Below are 18608 nucleotides of genomic sequence, written 5' to 3' on the forward strand. Positions count from 1 at the left end.
TTAACTGTATGCACTGCTCACAGAGATACTCCAAATTTCACTGAACACAGGTACAATGACAAATAATAGCATTCTATTCTATTCTATTCTATTCTATTCTATTCTATTCTATAACAAGGTAAACTAAAAATATGTAAAATTCAGAAAAGTAAAAACTGAATTTATATTAAAGTGACCACAATAACAGTATATTCATCTATTTTCTTATTTTGTTTAACAGTATATATGAAATACAAAGTGGTAAAACTTTACATCTATATAGTTATAGATAGTATATAATATATGTGTTATTATACATATAGTTCTCTTACTTATAAAGATATAATTCATAAGACATTAAATAACTGAATATTTTTGTGTTTTTTCATCAAAAATGAATACACAATTTTGAATAAAGTACTTACTAATAAAAAAAAACTTGGCTCATTTTTTCTTATATAATAATGCCGTTTAACATATGAAAATACGAATAAATGAGAAATACGTTATTTATACCGTCAGCTAAACCCCAATTATCCCGCACAGGCCAAACATCCCCAGGCTGAAGTGTCCTATAGCAAGGCACTGCCTGTTTACTGTATGCAGGAAAACAAAAGCAAACAAATAAAACGAGTCTTCCGTTCTCGTTTGACATAAAAAGCACGTGATTCAATCCGCGAGCGATGCGTGGTCCCGACGCGCCGGTGACGTCGACAGAGAACGACGTTTCCGTAGCAACTGGGGCCGGTCCGTTATAACTGCAGCGATCGCTTACAACCGGAGCTGATCGAGGAGTGACTGGGGGGGAAGAGTGTCGTCGGTAACCGGACACCCACCTCTGGCTCGCGGCGGGGGGGTGTAGAGACACGGGGGCGACGTAGTATCGAGGCGGCGAAGCCCGCAGCTGTGCGCGGAGATGCTGAACATGTGGAAAGTCAGAGAGCTGGTGGACAAAGCGTGAGTACCGATGAGCAGGTGGAGCTAAACCGCTAAGTGGCTTCTGAGCTAAGCGGTTAGCCGGGCGGCTCGAGCCGGGCAGCATCAGCAGCTTTTAGTGCTGTGACGTCACGGCGGTAGTCCTCAGCTGTTAGCGTCGACTAGCTGGCTAGCTGCCAATCTCTAACATTGATGCTTTAAATATAGATGTGTTTTTTGTTGTTTCTTTTTTAAAGCTCTGTCTCTACCCACGTTGCTTAAAAATAACTAAAGTCAGGAGGGGAAAAGCGCGGTGCTATAAACCGGAGATGTATTTGTCTCACATCCAGAGAAAATGCTATCCTATTAGCTAATTTTGCTAGCATCGCTAAGCCCAGGTCGGGTATGTTATGAGTGTTTCTATGCGTGCTGCTGCAGAATCACGCCCTGTCCCACCCTACAGTAGTGCCCGCTATCCTTAATGGGCCTTCATGATTCAATATAATATATAGAGAATCTAAGCAGTAATCATGGGCATGTAACTGGCCGAATAAATGTATGTGGGCAGTAAATTTTTCCATTGCCTCAGAGAAGCTACATCAGTCTGAGGAGGCCCATGTCCCCGTGGTCCAAACAACAAAGCTTGTTAGCCACTAAAACGACATGATCCAGGACCTAATGCTGGTGCTGCAGCCTGCCACATTGTACTGTGTGAACAGTAGATTACGCATGCTTCTTTGTGGTGTCTATTGTTGTATGCACAATGTGCTGCATAATGTGTACAGTCTCTGCACTGCAAGAACAACAGCTTCCTGTCACCTCAGGTCTCACAGAGAAACTGGGTTAGCTTTAGCGAGTTACTCACACTGCCTCAAATCTGGAAACGAAAATTGAGTTTCAAGTTTACTGAGATTATTTAGGTCAGAGAGTAAACCAACTTTTTTGAAAAGGTCCTTTCATTCATCTTTGGATCATTCTCAAATCATCATATTTTCAGAACATTTTCTGCTCAACCACCGCTAATTTGGCTTAAATTACATGAAAGCTCGAATTTTATCTTAATTAGCCAATACTTGAACATCTTTTATGTATCCATCCCCAATAAATTGATCCTGATCCGTTATTTTATGGTAAGATAGTGAAAACTTCAGCTGTTTATAGTTAATAGTTTTTGATATATTCGTTGGTAAATACTAATTTCAAAGTGCGGGAAGAAAAACATGGTGGAATTGGGTTGACTATTATACTTTACAAGACATATTTCAAAAGTCTTTCAAATGTGAAGGTAAGATTTCACATTCAACCATTATTATCTCCAAACAGTAGATGATAAAATTGGAGGTAAATCTGTGGTCAAGCTGAAGGCCCACAGTGATTTGAGATGGATCGCAGATCTAAACAGAACCTATAATAAACCAGCCTGAATAAAGTAAATACAATTGACAAAAAATTGTCTCATAAGGTTAAAAATTATACAAAATGAGCTAAATGTCAAGGCCAAAGTGGCATCTGGATAATTCAAATCTGGAGATTTTAAGAAGAGCGGATATAAAGAAGCAGCCTGGGCAGAGATCTCAGCAGAGCTTTAGATGGAGAAATGGACAACAGCTCCCACCAGCTGTTGGTTGTACCTGGCTGGGCATAGTGAATGGACTTTATTGATCTGCCTCAATAGAGCTGGCAGTTGTGGCTTTTTCTTTTAAAAGTCAGGGTGACCTATAACTCTTGCTGTCTGTCTCTATCGTATCTACTGACAATATCACAGCTGAATCTTCCCCTAGCTGGGAAAGTGGCTGAGCTATGAAGGCAAAGATAGAGGAAAGGTTAAAAAAAGAAGAGGAGAAAACAAGCAGCTGCTTAGGAATGGAGAAGTGATAAGAGTGTTGAAGATCAGGAAGCAGGAAATAAAGACTATGATAAGGAAAAGGATGAGTGGTGCTTTAAGCTGATGTTCTTTGTCTGTGTTTATTTGCAAAACTAAGCTGTGTCCATTAAAAATGCAACATACACTCATGCACACAAGCACAACAGTTCAAACAACCACAGCAGCAGGTGAGCCCTGAAATACAAAGAGGGCAGGAAACAGGCATTGTTTTGCCTTTTACACACACACACACAAAAACTCTACTTTCCCACATCTCCCTTTTTGTCTCGAGTATCTGAAGTGCAGCGGTCAGGCTTTTACAAAGTTCATTCATTATTCAGTGAACTGGGATTCTTGTTATCAGAGAAACATTTGTTTCATTCTTTTTAACTCTCTTGTATCCTGCATGAATATATGCATGACTTTAATCATTTATTTTGTTGTTCTTGTTTCTTTTTGTTGTTGTTTTGTTTTTTATCTTTAAAAAAAAAAAACAGTCAGCAGATTCACCTGTGCATGAAAAATGATTTATCAATTGCTCATGAAGATTATGTGTCAACAGCACCAATGTGGTGATGAACTACTCAGAAATCGAGTCCAAGGTGAGAGAGGCCACCAATGATGACCCCTGGGGACCCTCTGGACAACTAATGGGAGAAATAGCCAAGTAGGTCATGTATTCACTCAGAGTGAGCGTAAGTGTAGTGTAATCTGTGTAAATGACTTGCCTGCATTTGGTTTCTAAGCTTTTTAATGCTGTTTATTGTTTTTTGTATTTGTAGATCTACCTTCATGTATGAGCAGTTCCCAGAGGTGATGAACATGCTGTGGACCAGGATGCTGAAGGACAACAAAAAGAACTGGAGACGAGTCTACAAGGTACTGTTGGATTATTGTTGTGTACAAACCTGACTGAGGCAATTTTGGTCTCTTGTCCTATAGGTGGGTTTTTTTGTTGTTTTTTTTTGTTTGTTTGTTTTTAAATCAGACATACTGGTTTACTTATATTTTTGAACACTATCTGCTGTCAGACTACATATGAAGAAAATTAACTTAAGCCTCAGTCACGCAGCTGTGGAGATTAGTTTGTGTTTAAGTTTAGATTTTTAGATAGAGGAAAGGGAACTTTAACACACTCTGAATTTGAGCATTCTTAGGAAACATTATTTCTCACTAACATCAACCAAATCCGACTCTTAATTTTTATTTTAAAAAAATAAAAAATTTTCATCCCTGTTTTTGCTTACTTCTATCTCTCTTTTTTTTCAGGCCTTACTGCTGCTGGCCTACCTGATCAGGAATGGCTCTGAAAGGGTCGTCACCAGTGCCAGAGAACACATCTACGACCTGAGATCTCTAGAAAACTACCACTTCATTGGTGTGTGTCTAAATGAATTTAATTGTTCTTTGTGGTCCAAAGTCTTCTTAATGTTTCTGTGAATTTGAGATGTAATGTGGTTATGTCTAAAATAAACTAGGTCTAGAAATCTAGCATTTAGCTTCCAAGACATTGACCCGGATGGCTCACTCTGGAAGAAAGGTTACAGTGTTGCTCAAAGTACTGTTGATAATAAATGTCACAGCTGTCCAGGTAATTGTCTTGTTTTCATTTCTGTGTTGCATGTGTCTTCTGTGTCCAGATGAGAATGGTAAAGATCAGGGTATTAATGTGCGTCAAAAGGTGAAGGAGATGGTGGAGTTCATCCAGGATGATGACAGATTAAGAGAAGAGAGGAAGAAGGCCAAGAAGAACAAGGATAAATACATTGGCGTCTCCTCTGACAGTATGGGCGGAGGAGGGGGCAGCTTTAAGAACTGTAAGTAATGTGCTGGGTTTTCTTTGACAGCCCAACTGATAACATAACTTTCCCCTTCCAAACATTTGTAAGGAGATTGTACAAAGCACAGTAGACTTGATTTTATTTATGAAAATGTTAAACCAGTGTTACCTGTATTATGTTTTTTTTTATTGCTGTTAATTAATTCATTAACTTGTATTTGAGTTTGTCTTTTATTGATTAGGTAGATACTATACACCTATCTACTTCTATATCTCATATAAATAGTATAGATACTATGCATGTGCAGTTAGGTTTATACTAGTGGTACCAAAGACTGTTCATCCTTTGTTTGATTCGTATGAAACTGAATCATCTCCAGTTCTGTCATCTTTCCCTTCAGCTAATGAGTTGGATCGGAATAAGTGGGATGAAGACTGGGATAAAAGCAGAGGATCTTTCCCTTTTAGTGAGAAGCTCGGAGAGATCAGTGATAAGATTGGCAGCACCATTGATGACACTCTGAACAAGTTCAGGAAGAAGGAACGAGATGACTCGCCTGACAGAATTAGGTAAACATGCATTCTGGAATAATAATAATGCACACTGATCTGTGCATGATTGCGGGGTTTAAGCTGCAGAAGATGTTATCACAGTAGCCAACTGAGTGCTCATAATAAATAAACAAAAATGAATGCATGGTCACCCACACATTGAACATCAAATGGTTTAATGTTTAAACCACCAGGACCTGGATTACTCATCCAACCAATAATGTGCACCGACATACAGTTATAGCACAATAACAACGAAACCAAAGAAAAATCTCATGAGCGCTTATACATCCTTCTTGTGGTTGCCATAGTGACAATGAGGAGGACCGAGCATCAAGAAACGGTAGGCAGGAAACACTCGAGTTCAAGGATGAGGAGGAAACCGTCACAACAAAGAGCATTCAGATCACACAAGCAACTGAAACCACCACCACCACCACACGGAAGCGCACCGTGGCAGCAACCAACAAGACCCTGGACCTGGGTGCTGCAGCCAACTATACTGGAGACAAGAGCCCAGAGGAGAAGGTATTTGCACATGCTCCTTACCAGATGTGTTAGAGTTTCAGTGTACTTACACATGTGGACACTTTCCTCCTGTATTCTCTTTAGCCATCAAGCAGGCAGTCTTCCAGCAGTGGCCTGGCTGACCTGCTTGTGATCGACCCTTTGTCCAATCAGAGCACTACAACAGGTAAATGAAAACTGCTTTTGTCACTTTTTTTCTAGAACTTTGTATGAGTCAGTTTATATGAGTCAGCTTTTGTGTTGATCTCTCCAGGTGGCAGTTCAGACCTCATTGGTGGTTTTGCAGACTTCTCATCTCCTGCAGCTTCTGCCAGCCTCCCAACCTCCGCCGGTAAACCTCATTTTAGTGCTGGCTTCATACTGTAGAATAATACTCTTGACGTTTGCTACAACTTATCATAGGCATAAATGTCTTGCTAATTTTTTTTATATATATATTTTTTGTTCTTTGAACTGTTCTTTTTCCAGGGTGAAATTATTTTAAACCAATCGTCTTTAATGACTTGAAAAAAACAGTGCACGAGTTAAATTAATTTAGCATTTTCTCTAATATAAACAGGGTCAAAAGTATATGCACAAGCACAAATATATCCATACACCCCAACTCATACACCTAAACAGAAAAATGAGTACAGTTGTGGGATTCAGGAGGTGGGGGAACACTAAGATCTGTTGTAGTCACTTAGCATGGCAAAAAGAATCACAGCTCAATTTCTATTGTGAACTCCAGTAAATTATTTATTTACATATTTATTTATGTATTTTTTTTAAAGTTTGCAAGCTGTGATCAGCTCACCTGCTGCTCTTTGTGGATTTACAAAACTGAATTTAACAATATGTAAGCAAATGTCTCATATGCTAACTCGGCAGCTTTTCATTTCCTACTGTGACACTATACTATAGATTATCTTTTAACTAGACCATATACAGTTGGTATTCAGTGAATTAATTGAAGCTTCCACAGCTTAAATGTAGATTGATCTATTATGCTTTATGTAGCCGAATACCGACATCAGCACCGTAGCCACTGTGCACCAGTGCAACTTAGAATTCACCACAGGTACAAGCTGTAAGCTTGCTGCAGGCTAACTTATTTATCCTGCACAAAACTACCCAGTATTTTCATGCAATGTTTGAATAATGCAAAGTTGGTATAAAAGTAAACATTTGTCAGAAAAACAAATACTCAAGTAAAGTATGGATACCTGAAAATTCCACTTAAGGACGGTAATGAAGTATTTGTACTTCATTAATTCCCATTAATACCACCTCTTCATGGTTTGGGATCCTTGTCTTGTTGGAACAACCAACTGTGTCTATGTTTTAACTATCCATCTGTGGATTTGAGGTGAAGTTGAAGAATTTGCAGGTAGTCCTCCTCTCTTAGTTCAGTTTTTGCAATGTACCACCCAAACAGCCCCAGAGCCTGATGCTACGACCACCATGCTTAACAGTTGGTACAGTGTTCTTGGGTCTGAAAGCCTAACGTTTACTCCTCCAAACATAACTCTTTCTGTTATGGCCAATCTGTACTTCATGTCCATAAAACCTTTTTCTAGGCTTTTGGCTTGGTCATGTAGGCAGCTGGAAATTTCACTTGAGCTTGAAGGTGTCGATTTTGGAGCAGGGTCTTTTTTCTTAGTTGACAGCCACTGCCCATTGCGAGGTAAAACTCGCTTCACTGTGGACAGTGACCCTGGAGTTTCAGCAGTCATTTAACATTTATGCTGAACAATCATTTCACCCTGGAAAAGGGACTGTCAAAGAAATCATTATAAGCCCAAAATTACTGTGATATTTGTGCCCTTGGGTGGATGTAAACTTTGGACTATACTTTTATGTAGATTTTTCTTTTTTTTGAGAGTGTATATTTAGTAATACATTTTTAAAGAAAGATGCAGTAAAGGAGTGGAGCAGCTCCTGTCAATATGTTACAACTAAACGTACCTTTGCCGTCCAATTGGCAGCTGCTGCATCATCCAATGGAAATGGAGAATTTGGGGACTGGAATGCCTTCTCTGCCAGTCCTCCAGCATCATCTAGTTCTGGTCCCTCCCAACCTGTCGCTGACTTGTTTGGCAGCGTTCAGTCACCCACAGCCCCGACCTCCAGTACCACCTCTATTCCACCTTCTGCTGAGCTTTTGGACCTGATGAGCGGAGTTAACAATCAAATAACCAGTCCACATACAACACTTAGTGCCTCTCAGAGCCTCACGTTCTCTCTGGGAGGGGTGACACCCGGCGCTTCTGGTGGTTTAAACACCATGCCCCTCTCTCGTTCTCAACAGGTAGGTGCAGTAACAAGGTGGTCTCATTTTTCTCATAAAATAAAAAAAAATAAAAAATAAATAAAAATTGGAGGGGGGGCACTTCAGTTGAGAATGTACATTTTCAATTATTATACACATTACTATATTTATTTTTGTATTGTGTAAAGAAAACATTTTTATTTGTTTTTCAGAGTTTGGGAGCCATGTCATCTCAGCCACCCATAGGACAACAGCAGAAGGTTGGTATTGGAGGTCAGGGAACATTAGGGTCAACCTGGTCTGACCCCTCTGTCAACATCAGCTTGGACTTCCTTTCAGCAGGCTTCAACCCCACTAAGACACCACCCACACTCAACAATATCATCCAGCAACAAGGTATGTGTGTATTACACAGTATGAGGAAACAAATAAGGATTTTAATTGATGCACATTACAGATTTAGTGTAATGGCAAAGTCAAAAGACCTTTTGGATATTCAATACTGTAGAAAAGTTTAAGTAAACTGAAGATGTTTTTAAATAATAATCCCCTGCATGAAGAGTTAATGTGCAATAAACAGAACATTATAAAGTTGGTGTTCATCCATAGACTTGCACTCATTTATTGAAAGTACTTGGAGTTCCAGAGATGTTGCTCCTGTTGATGGTATGAAAGATGGGTGTGGCTTCAAGGGTTAAAAATTGTCTGCATTCTTTTTAATGGCCAGCAGGGGTTGACTTTTAGTTCTAGAGCAGTCAATGGGGGGAAAAGCCCTCAGCTCCCTCACTCTGTGAGGTCAGTAAACCTCATTTCTGATGACTTTATGGGCTTAGTCGATAGTTTCGGTTCATCTAGAATAAAACATTAAGCCTCATGTAACTGTCTTATGTAATTTGTCATTCTAAGAGTCAGAAAGGCAGTTTATCCCAGGTATGCTCATAGTCTAACAACTTACCAATCAAATTATTACTCAGATAGTGTAAGTCTTCAGTCAGATCCACGCTGTGCTCATCCCATTTGGTGTAAAACACAAGGATGGCAACCATGAAAAAGCTCAGCTCAAGGCTTCCTAACTGGGCTTCATTAACCTTTGAGTGACCTCACACTACTTTGATACTGGCTGTTATTGTTCTGGATAGCTTCAGGAATGTGTCATAGTTGCTTCTGTCTCCTCATTATCCCTGTGATACTGACAGCATGGCTCTGTGAGACAAGGACCTGTTGCAGGTGTCGTCCTTGTTGCTGAAAATAATTGTTACTCTGTATGTAGGGATGTTTAATTTTCTGCCAACTGCCCTAAGCTTTTGTGCTGTAATGTATATTGTTTATAATGGGCCATCTAATGATCCAGTTATTAGATGTGATAATACTTTATAAGTTATACAGCAGAGAATATTGAGTAACTCTCCATATGTGTCCGTGTAGGCGTGCCTCCCGTCAACCTGTTGGCCCAGAACTTCGGAGGACTGAACCTCAGCTCTCCGCCCCATGCGGCATCAATAAGACCACCAGCTAATCCCATGATGGTAGGCAACCCCATGACAATGGGCATGCCTGCAACAATGACAACTGGCATGCCTGGCTCCCTGGCCACAGGTATGCCAGCTTCAATGACCACAGGTTTACAGGGTGGGATTCCTGTAAACCAAAGCATGATGGGAATGAACATGAACATGAATATGGGCATGTCTGCTCCAGTGATGATGGGCAGTATGGCTGGAATGGGAGTTCCAGCAGTAGGGATGGGCCTACCACACTCCATCACCCCAGCTGTGGTCCCACCCAAACAAGATGCCTTTGCTAACTTTGGCAGTTTTGGGAAATAAAGGTTTGTTTTTGTGTGCGTATGTGTGTGTTCGAGTGAGAGAGTTGTGTGCGGGTGTGCATGTCTGACTTGATGAGGGAGTGAATTATGAAAGGACTGCTGTACTCGAAGACAACCTTGCATGAGTCTCTTTTTCTGCTTCTGCTTCCTTTGGTGAAGTAATCATTCGTCATCCCAGTCTGCTGATACAGGGGGAGGCAGGGGAAAGCACCCACTGGTGCTCCTCATCCAGTGGTAATTAGATGTATGAGATTCTCAGAAATGGAGAGAAGGTGTCATCACAAAGCCTCTAGTCATTACCTCCTTGTAGGGGGTAAAATCTTCGTCTTTAACGGTTTCATATACAGTATTATTCACGGTGTATCTCTCTTCAGTACAGAAACACTGCAAAATCTTTCCATCTGTATCTGCTCAGAGAAATTAATCACTACAGTGGACTCCAATAAAAATGGCATTACTGCCTTAACTTTTTATAGCTGTGAGATCAGGTTCTGTGTGGTTTCAACCAAATTCAGTAGCAGAATAGAATCTGTTCCATCATGCCAAGAGATACATTTATTTCCTTCATCTCTTTCACACTGACGCTGTGTGAGCGCACTGCTAATCCTGCCTCAGTGACTTGAGAACCAGCCCAGAATTCAACAGGTTAAAGAAGCGAATATTACAGTGTTATGCAACAGAAGTTGTTTAAAAAAACACACACAATTTATTTATTTATTTATTTTTTGACAGCTGCAGCAGTCTTTTTATTTTTTTATTTTTTTTGTGCAGCAGTACCTGCACTCGTCTGCAGAAGAGAGGCACTTGTACCTCTGGAGTGTAGACAATTCTTAATCTGGTCCATCAAAGGGTAGAAACCTGTACATGTTGAGGTACCACTTGATGCTTATACTTATTCTTGAGCCATATGAGCGTGGATTAATTGCTTTCATGTTTTTCTCTTTTTATCAGGCTTGTAGCTTTTCTCTATAATGGATGCTCAGTATGTGAATAACATGCCCTTCAAAAGACAACATAAACTAATATACCTACTGTAAAATACTCGGAGGAAATTAAAAGTTCATAACAGTCAGTTACTGTTAAAAGTGGCACTTGCCCTGTATTTATATTTTATTGTAGGTGCATCTGACATCTACAAGCCTCATTAAAAGGCTGTCAGTATTTTATTCGGAGTATTTTCCACTCCTATTTCCCCTTAAACCTCCTTGTGATTGTGTCATTTCTTTCTACATATTTCTGTTAGGTCTCTTCTGCTTTACGTATGGACACCATATATGTATTGATTGCGGGAAAGGGCGGGGCCAATATTTACAAAACTGAAAACACAATCTGCAACATTTTTGTTTGAGTGAGACAATGCTGAGTTTTTTGAGACAGCTGCCTGGTACATTTATTTAGAAAGTATTTTTGTCAACTCACACTTCACTTGGGGGTGGGGGTCTCTTGGTTGCTAAGAAAAAATCTGGCCTCACCTTTTGATACTTCATCTGCTTAGTTATCATAAATGGTTATGGAAGGTTTGGGGATCTTGAGTGGAGTTTGTGTGAGAGGTGTGTGTGCGTGTGTGTGTGTAGTTTTCTCTGTTTGATGTGCAGACACAGCTCAGCAGAACCTCTTGTCATGTTTTTGAGGCACTGCACTCCAAAAGACCAAATCTTTATTTTGTTACTCTTAAAAGGATAACACCATAGCTATTAGTTTAATATTTTATTAGTTGTAATTTTGTGTTCATATGGGAGAGCTACTGATGATGTAATTTAGTTAACTGAAATCATGATTTTATTTTATTTTTTTCTCAGTACAGCTCATTTAATTTGATTGTACCCTATATTTTCTGTAATTCATTCAACAATAAATTAAATGACAACATGAATCGAGAGTTTTCTTCTTTGTGTACTTATTATAGGCTAGTTTCTCTTTGTCTTTTTAAAAACGTATTTTTGGTGTTTAGATTTGGTATCTATGGGGGACATTGGTGAACTTGACCTGCCTGCCAGACCCACAAACAGGCTTTAGTCTGACCACAGGAGATTTCTATTTTTGTAATTCAGTTGTTTCCAAAATTATAGTCTTGGGCAGTAGTTTTGTTGTTTCTTGAGCTTTTTATGTTTTGTTTTTGTTAAGCCAGTGAACACTTCCATACCATCTTTATTCATAAAGCACTTTAACATAAAACCAGAGGGGTTTTTTTTGTTTGTTTTTTTGTTTGTTTGTTTTTTAAGGTCAAATTGAGTCAACCCCTTAAAAGACTGCCAAAGGCTTTAGCAGATAAATGTGTCTTAAGAGGAGTTTTAAGCTCAGAAAGAGAAGAGGCCTGCCTAACGTGCAAGGTCAGATCATTCTACAACTTTGGAACACTGCCCCATGAATCACTCAAGCATAAAAGGGCAACTAACTCAAGAGATGAACCAGTGGTGTGTCTATGCATAGCAGAAAGCTTAGCAAAGAACAAGTGACAAAAAATACTGACAATAACAGTTTGACAGACACAGAATGTTTTTTTGCACCAACAAGGTGATTCCCAAAGAGCTAAAAACCAACAACTTGGCATACGGTAAACAGTGAGTTCTTAAGATTTGAGGAAAAGGATAAGTTGGGAACCAAAGAAATGTTGTGCCTAATAAAATCCAGTAAAAACCTCAGACAGAACCATATCCACAGAGATGGATTTCATTGATCTGTCTACTGTTCACTGAAGCCTCATCAGAAATGGATTCAGTGGTAAGTGAACTGGTTCTTACATAGTGCTATAAGAAAAGGTTTTATGGTGTGTTGAATCAAAATTTGAAATTTGATGTCCAAATCATCAATATGTACAGAGAAAGCCAGGAGGAAATTGAGGGAATTATGAACACAGAAATGTACCATCAGATTTTGGTCCACCTAACAATCTGTAAAGCATCTGATTGGCAACAACTACATTTTTTTAACATGACTATAATCTCAAACACTGTCCCTGCAGTAAAAGCATATCTGAATAGAAAAAAACATAATATCAGTCATAAATTGGCCTCCCCAGAGCCCAGACCTCAACATTACTGAAACGGTGTGGGATCACATGGACAGAGAACAGAACAAAAGCCAGTCAACATCCAAAGGAGAGCTTTGAATTTCCTTCAAGAAGTTCGGAAAAGAGAGTTCAGTCTGTAACGAAGAATAAAGGTGGTTGGTCCAAATATTCACTTTGAAGCTCATTAAAATTGTACAAACTCTGTTTTTCCCCCTTAAAACGGTATTTCCATGCATGTTAGCACATGTTGCAGTAATTCGTTACACCTGTTTTTCAATTTTCCTGACAAATAAATAAAGGAATCAACGGTTCCTCGAGACTCGAGACTTTTTCATAGTTCTGTACATTTCCAGACATGTTTGAAATAGTTTTTTAACCTTATAACTTGCAGAAAGGTGTAAAAGTAGCTATTTTTAATTATCGCATCATCTTTCTCTCTGTAAAACTCTTAAAACCCATTTTACAAACACATTAGCATTCAACGTTCAGATCTCGCGCTGCATAACGTCCGCGTTTGGCAACTAACGGTTTTGAATTCGGTCACACTCAATTAAAACACGCACGACACACAGAGACTCTTCCAAAATAATCGCTACAACAGTCTCACAATGGAAACCAACTCCAAAAAGATAAAACAAGAGGAAGAAGAGGCTGAAGAAGGTAGTTTTAAACACCCGTGGCTCAGTGTCAGCCCGGGTCAAGAGACCTTTCAGGATTGTCCAGTCAAAAAAGAGGGTCACCAGAGCGGGATCAGCGGGCCAACTACTCCCAGAAACAAAACCAGTTTGGCCTCAGTTGAAACAAGTAAGTTACGAGAAAGAGAGAAAGTATCCACCTCCAAATGAGTATCCAAAATTATGACGGGGCTAGGTCAGAAAAGGTGGTGAACGAATGATCCCTTTTCAGGTCACAATGGGATGTTTCAGGGCTGTGGAGTTGGTGGATATTTGAAGGAGGAACCCGACCACTTCACCCAAACCTCGCCCACACAGGGAGATGATATTCCGGCTGTCTGTTTAACCATCCAACCAACAGAGAAAGGTATCATAAGTAGTAGCTGTTAACATAGCCTGCTAAATCGTATTTGTATTAAATAAACGTGTATGCAGGAGTGTTTTCAGGACTTTTTCAATGTGATGGACCAGCACAGGGTATTGCGTGTCTTCTTATGAATAAAAAAAAAATGACTAACTGTTTTAAAAAGTAGTGAAACAAGTATTTATAACTTTTAAGTAAAAGTATTACTAAGTAATACTGGCTTGTGAGCCAGTATTACTTAGTAATACTACAAACAGTAATAATACAAGTACTAAGTAATAATACAAACTGTTTTAGTAACAGAATGTACTTGAAGTATCTAAAGTAAAAGTACGACCATTTATTATACAGACCCATGTCCATGATATTGTTGGGTCATAATTATTGATTCATTAATGTAAATGTCACTTTAAGTATAGTGGTAGGTAGAATCTATATTAACAACCCAACAAGGAATTAACCTCATTTATGATATACTAGGTGAAAAGTAACAGTATGTATGGAAGAATTGCCAGATCTTAACTTTTTAAGTGAAAACAGGAATCATTTATGAAATCAAAATCACAAACTCCTGGCCTTTCTGCATGTTATTGCAGTATGATGCAAAAGTCTTTAGTCACCCCTCGTTTTTATTATATTTTGCCAGAAAAATGGAAATTAGGTGCAGCAATTTATTGAAACATGTGCAGACATACATGGAACTACATAAGGGAAAAACTGAGTTTGTACAATTTCAGTGAGCTTAAAAGTCAATATTTGGTATGACCACCTTTATTCTGCAACACAGCCTGAACTCTCATAGCCAAGCTTTTCATATAATTTCTTTAAGTAGTCTTTAGGAATATGTCTGTGAAGGTTCTCAGTCATCCAGGTCATCGTAGTCAAAGGAGCTTGCAAAGAAAAGCGTCTGGACTTCTTTAAGTTACTTGAAGACGTTTCACCTCTCATCCGAGAGGCTTCTTCAGTTCTAAGGTCAAATGGTGGAGAGTCCCAGATATAAACCTGGTGGGAGTGTCCCCCCACAGAGGGACAAAAGAACCCCCTGATGATCCTCTAATCGCCTGAGCCAAGGTGTGGAACTGGGTGTGGGTCCCAATCAGCCAGAGTTTCGGGTGAGTTCATTGTGAAACCTGGCCCCACCTTATCATGCGAATTCCTGAGGTCAGATGGCCCAGGGTGTGAGTGGGCATTAAGGTCACCGTACAGTGTCACTGTCACCGTACAGTGCAGTGAGGAATGCCCAGACCTCTACATTGGAGAGACCAAACAGCCACTTCACAAGCACATGGCACAACACAGAAGAGCCACCTCCACAGGACAAGATTCAGCTGTCCATCTGCATCTTAAGGATAAAGGACACTCTTTCGAGGATGCCAATGTTCACATTTTGGACAGAGAAGACAGATGGTTTGAAAGAGGAGTGAAAGAAGCCATCTATGTCCACTGTGAGCGACCATCTTTGAACAGAGGCGGTGGTTTATGACACCAACTCTCTGCCATCTATAATCCAGTTTTGAGATCCCTTCCCAGACGCCTTAACGCCCACTCACACCCTGGGCCATCTGACCTCAGGAATTCGCATGATAAGGTGGGGCCAGGTTTCACAATGAACTCACCCGAAACTCTGGCTGATTGGGACCCACACCCAGTTCCACACCTTGGCTCAGGCGATTAGAGGATCATCAGGGGGTTCTTTTGTCCCTCTGTGGGGGGACACTCCCACCAGGGTTATATCTGGGACTCTCCACCATTTGACCTTAGAACTGAAGAAGCCTCTCGGATGAGAGGTGAAACGTCTTCAAGTAACTTAAAGAAGTCCAGACGCTTTTCTTTGCAAGCTCCTTTGTCTTTAGGAATAGTTCAGGCATCTTGATGGACACCCAAAGCCCCTCTTTGGATGTTGGCTGCCTGTTTAGTTCTCTGTCAAATGATCCTACACTGCTTCAATAATACTGACATCTGGGTGCTAGTGAACATCCGAATTAAACAATTAACAATTAAAGTGTTTGACTGTGTGTTTTTCTATCCAGGTATGCTTTTACTCTATTGGGAGTGTGTTTAAAGGTTAAAAAAACATTCTAAAAATATTTCTAAAAAATTCAAAAGAAAATTAACAAAAGTTGCCAGTAATATAGTTACACAACGTTTATGTCTCCCACAGACATAAAGCAAATGCAGACTCGCAGAGACGCAACTGGATACATTAAAAGGCCACTGAATGCTTTCATGGTGTGGGCTCACATACACCGCAAGGTCCTGCAGAAAACCATGACAAGAGGCAGTATTAAAAACATTAGCATTCAGCTCGGGTTGGAGTGGTCCAAGCTTAGCAAGGAACAGCAGGAGCCCTACTTTCAAGTGGCTCATCAACTGAAAAACATCCATAGTCACCAATTTCCTGGTATGAAGCAAAAACCCTAGACTACATGATAGTAAACATTTATTGCAGAGTAAAAGTGGATCTGTTTTCCATTAACACTTGTCTTTGTTTCATCATGCCAGATTACGAGTATCAACCCAGAAAGAGGAAGCACAGAGAATATTTCACCCCAGTGCAGGAAGCTAGACAGGACTGGGGGCAGCACCAGTTTAGTTTTTCCCCCTTTTTCCCACAAGAAAAGACAACACTGTGTTCAGCTCAGCCCACGTGCCCGGTCCCCATCATATCTTCGGCACCCGCTGGCTCCTACAAAGTGTACTATAATCCCTACTACCTACTACCTGTCCCCTATGTGTCCAGTCTGAGTTACCATATTGATTTAACCAGGTAAAGAGAGAGCCACTTTCATGACACAGAAAACTCAGACTTTTAAGCACTACATAGCTCACGAACACATTAATCTTGCGGCAGTACACCAACGGCATAAACGTCACAGAGAAGTCCAATTCAGTGACACCGTTTATTGAGTTGAGAGCTCGGAGACAAGTGGAAATCATTAATCATGGCAGCAGGCCTGTCAATCAAAGCGACCATGCCTCTAACTCCTGTATCCTGAGTTATCAAAAAGTTCCCACAAATCGATCCTTAGATCATAAGCCAGTTTTTCTATGAGGCTGTAAATATGCTTTTTAATGTCGCTTAGTTGGATATTTTAACATGGCTGTCTATGGCCATCAACTTGCTTTTGGAAGCAACCCCTAGTTACCACTAAAGGAAATGCATTTTTTTGCCTTCATTTTTCAGCACTATAGGGTTTCGACTTGATTAAGTCTTATATCAGTCAGGAGTTCTTATGTCAGGGAATTTATTTATTTTTAATCAACATATTGTACATTAGTGTTACACCAAGCAGCCACAACAAAAGATGCACGGACAGATGAAGTTTGATCCCTTGCACGAATGTAGTTTTGACATGTAGCAACTCCCCATAGCCCAACCTGATCGAGCACCCTCACCCAAACCAGTCACCACTTTTACCATCCTAGTAAGAGACAATGGTAGTGTGTGCAAAAGCTGCTCGCAAACAAGCTGCAGTTAGTGTTACTCATCCAGACACCCCAGGACACCCAGCAGGTCCGTTATCATTGCTCTGGACAGGTCAGGGCTCTTTGGGCAATAAATGTAATATTAGTGCTTTAACAGAATGTAAAGATTCTCATAGTTGGCAGCTACTGGACTTTTAATTTCACTGTCACATTTTCTAATAATTACCTTTCCGTGTCTTTATGTATGGCTTTTCTCTATATGTCCAAATCCAAGGAGCTCCATGGGAGAAGGGAGGGATCACCACTGCATTCACCTGCAGACAGGCCAGATTGTTCCAGCCTCCCTCAGCGGGGAAACAGCGCAGCAGCCTAACAGCACTGAGAAAGTCCTCAGTGGTTCATTCACATTAGAGAGCCACACACAGCCCAGCATCATCACCAATCAGCAGCTGTCTTCAAACAGAAACGAGGCGAACAAATCTGAGGGGGACATCGACGTGGTTGGACTGTTCTAGGAGATGTTCAGCACACACTGGCTGATTTTCATTGGAGCAAATCAAATATACATTTTTCGCATATTAATAGTTTATTCATTTTTATTCTACTTTTTGTTTAGCTGTTGTCATGTATTTAGAGCACTCCACAACACAAAAAGAAATTGTGCTTTTTTTTATTGCTACTGATGTAAACTAACAGCAGAAACACACAGGATGAATGATGTTGACTGCACACATGCTTCAAACAGCAGTGTAATCTGCTGCAATTAGTAAATCAGCAATTCTTCTTGAAACATTTCATTATATACCTATTTCATTACATGAAAGCTCAATGTGCTTAACATAGAAACTATAGAAAAAAACTACAATGTCTTAAGGCATTCCAAATAATAAAAGTAAAACCACTTTACAAAAAAAATAACGTTAACAGTCACACATAAACACACAGCTGTTGTAATGGACCTCAGGTCAGGCAGCTTGTTCCAAGGAATGGGACCACAGTAACTGAAAGCCCTCATGGCATACCTGGATGTGATTCTGGAAACAGTTGAAAGCTCTGCACCCAATAGCCTGAGAAGTCTAATCAGGTTATAGACAATGATCAAATTAGAGATGTTGCGAGGGGAGCCAAACCACTGAAAGCTGCTTTATGAAGTAATAGAAGTATTTTAAAGGTAATTCTACATTGAGAGCCTGTGAAGTGGCTTCAGTATTGCAGAAATATGGTAAAGTTTCTCTGTGTGTGTGTGTGTGTGTGTGTGCGCACGCGCGTGTGTGTAAGGCGCACTGATGATTCGGGTGATCCTGCAAATAGAGCAATAGTCATAACCTGATTGATATATTGTTTTATATGATTTCACAGTTTTTGAAAGTGCCTTGAGGCACCAAATCACAAAAGCATTTGCTTCAAGGTGCTCTATATTATAAGGTCAAGAACCTACAA

General features: G+C 40.0%; 2 protein-coding genes across 3 annotated transcripts; both read left to right on the top strand.

The window, feature by feature from the left end:
* Window positions 1-706: 706 nt before the first annotated feature.
* LOC146510122 (clathrin interactor 1-like) lies at window positions 707-11567 on the top strand. Its single transcript, XM_085174816.1, has 12 exons — window positions 707-936; window positions 3321-3425; window positions 3541-3637; window positions 4028-4136; window positions 4399-4575; window positions 4940-5108; window positions 5402-5618; window positions 5703-5784; window positions 5872-5949; window positions 7586-7908; window positions 8082-8265; window positions 9295-11567. The coding sequence occupies exons 1-12, from the start codon at window positions 896-898 to the stop codon at window positions 9693-9695; spliced, it is 1983 nt and encodes a 660-aa protein (XP_085030942.1). The 5' UTR covers window positions 707-895; the 3' UTR covers window positions 9696-11567.
* Window positions 11568-13211: 1644 nt separating this feature from the next.
* LOC146510123 (uncharacterized) lies at window positions 13212-17750 on the top strand. 2 transcript variants are annotated; one of them, XM_085174821.1, is made up of 5 exons: window positions 13217-13508; window positions 13611-13745; window positions 15904-16143; window positions 16245-16509; window positions 17443-17750. In XM_085174821.1, exons 1-5 carry the CDS (start codon window positions 13313-13315, stop codon window positions 17681-17683), a joined length of 1077 nt encoding a protein of 358 aa, XP_085030947.1. In that variant the 5' UTR covers window positions 13217-13312; the 3' UTR covers window positions 17684-17750. The 2 variants fall into 2 exon arrangements, with proteins under 2 accessions (XP_085030948.1, XP_085030947.1); XM_085174822.1 differs by lacking the exon at window positions 15904-16143 and having other exon boundaries at window positions 13212-13508.
* Window positions 17751-18608: the final 858 nt, after the last annotated feature.

This window comes from Neolamprologus multifasciatus, chromosome 10, assembly GCF_963576455.1.
Source record: "Neolamprologus multifasciatus chromosome 10, fNeoMul1.2, whole genome shotgun sequence".
Classification (NCBI taxonomy): domain Eukaryota; kingdom Metazoa; phylum Chordata; class Actinopteri; order Cichliformes; family Cichlidae; genus Neolamprologus; species Neolamprologus multifasciatus.

What these genes read in the sequence shown, in the direction of transcription:
- LOC146510122 (XM_085174816.1), top strand. Translation starts at nt 896, where the DNA reads ATGCTGAACATGTGGAAAGTCAGAGAGCTGGTGGACAAAGC. An exon ending in AGAAAACTACCACTTCATTG is followed by an intron (nt 4,137 to 4,398) that starts GTGTGTGTCTAA and finishes TTCTGTGTCCAG; the next exon opens with ATGAGAATGGTAAAGATCAG. An exon ending in CAATATCATCCAGCAACAAG is followed by an intron (nt 8,266 to 9,294) that starts GTATGTGTGTAT and finishes GTGTCCGTGTAG; the next exon opens with GCGTGCCTCCCGTCAACCTG.
- LOC146510123 (XM_085174821.1), top strand. Translation starts at nt 13,313, where the DNA reads ATGGAAACCAACTCCAAAAAGATAAAACAAGAGGAAGAAGAGGCTGAA. An exon ending in TTTGGCCTCAGTTGAAACAA is followed by an intron (nt 13,509 to 13,610) that starts GTAAGTTACGAG and finishes ATCCCTTTTCAG; the next exon opens with GTCACAATGGGATGTTTCAG. An exon ending in TACCATATTGATTTAACCAG is followed by an intron (nt 16,510 to 17,442) that starts GTAAAGAGAGAG and finishes TCCAAATCCAAG; the next exon opens with GAGCTCCATGGGAGAAGGGA.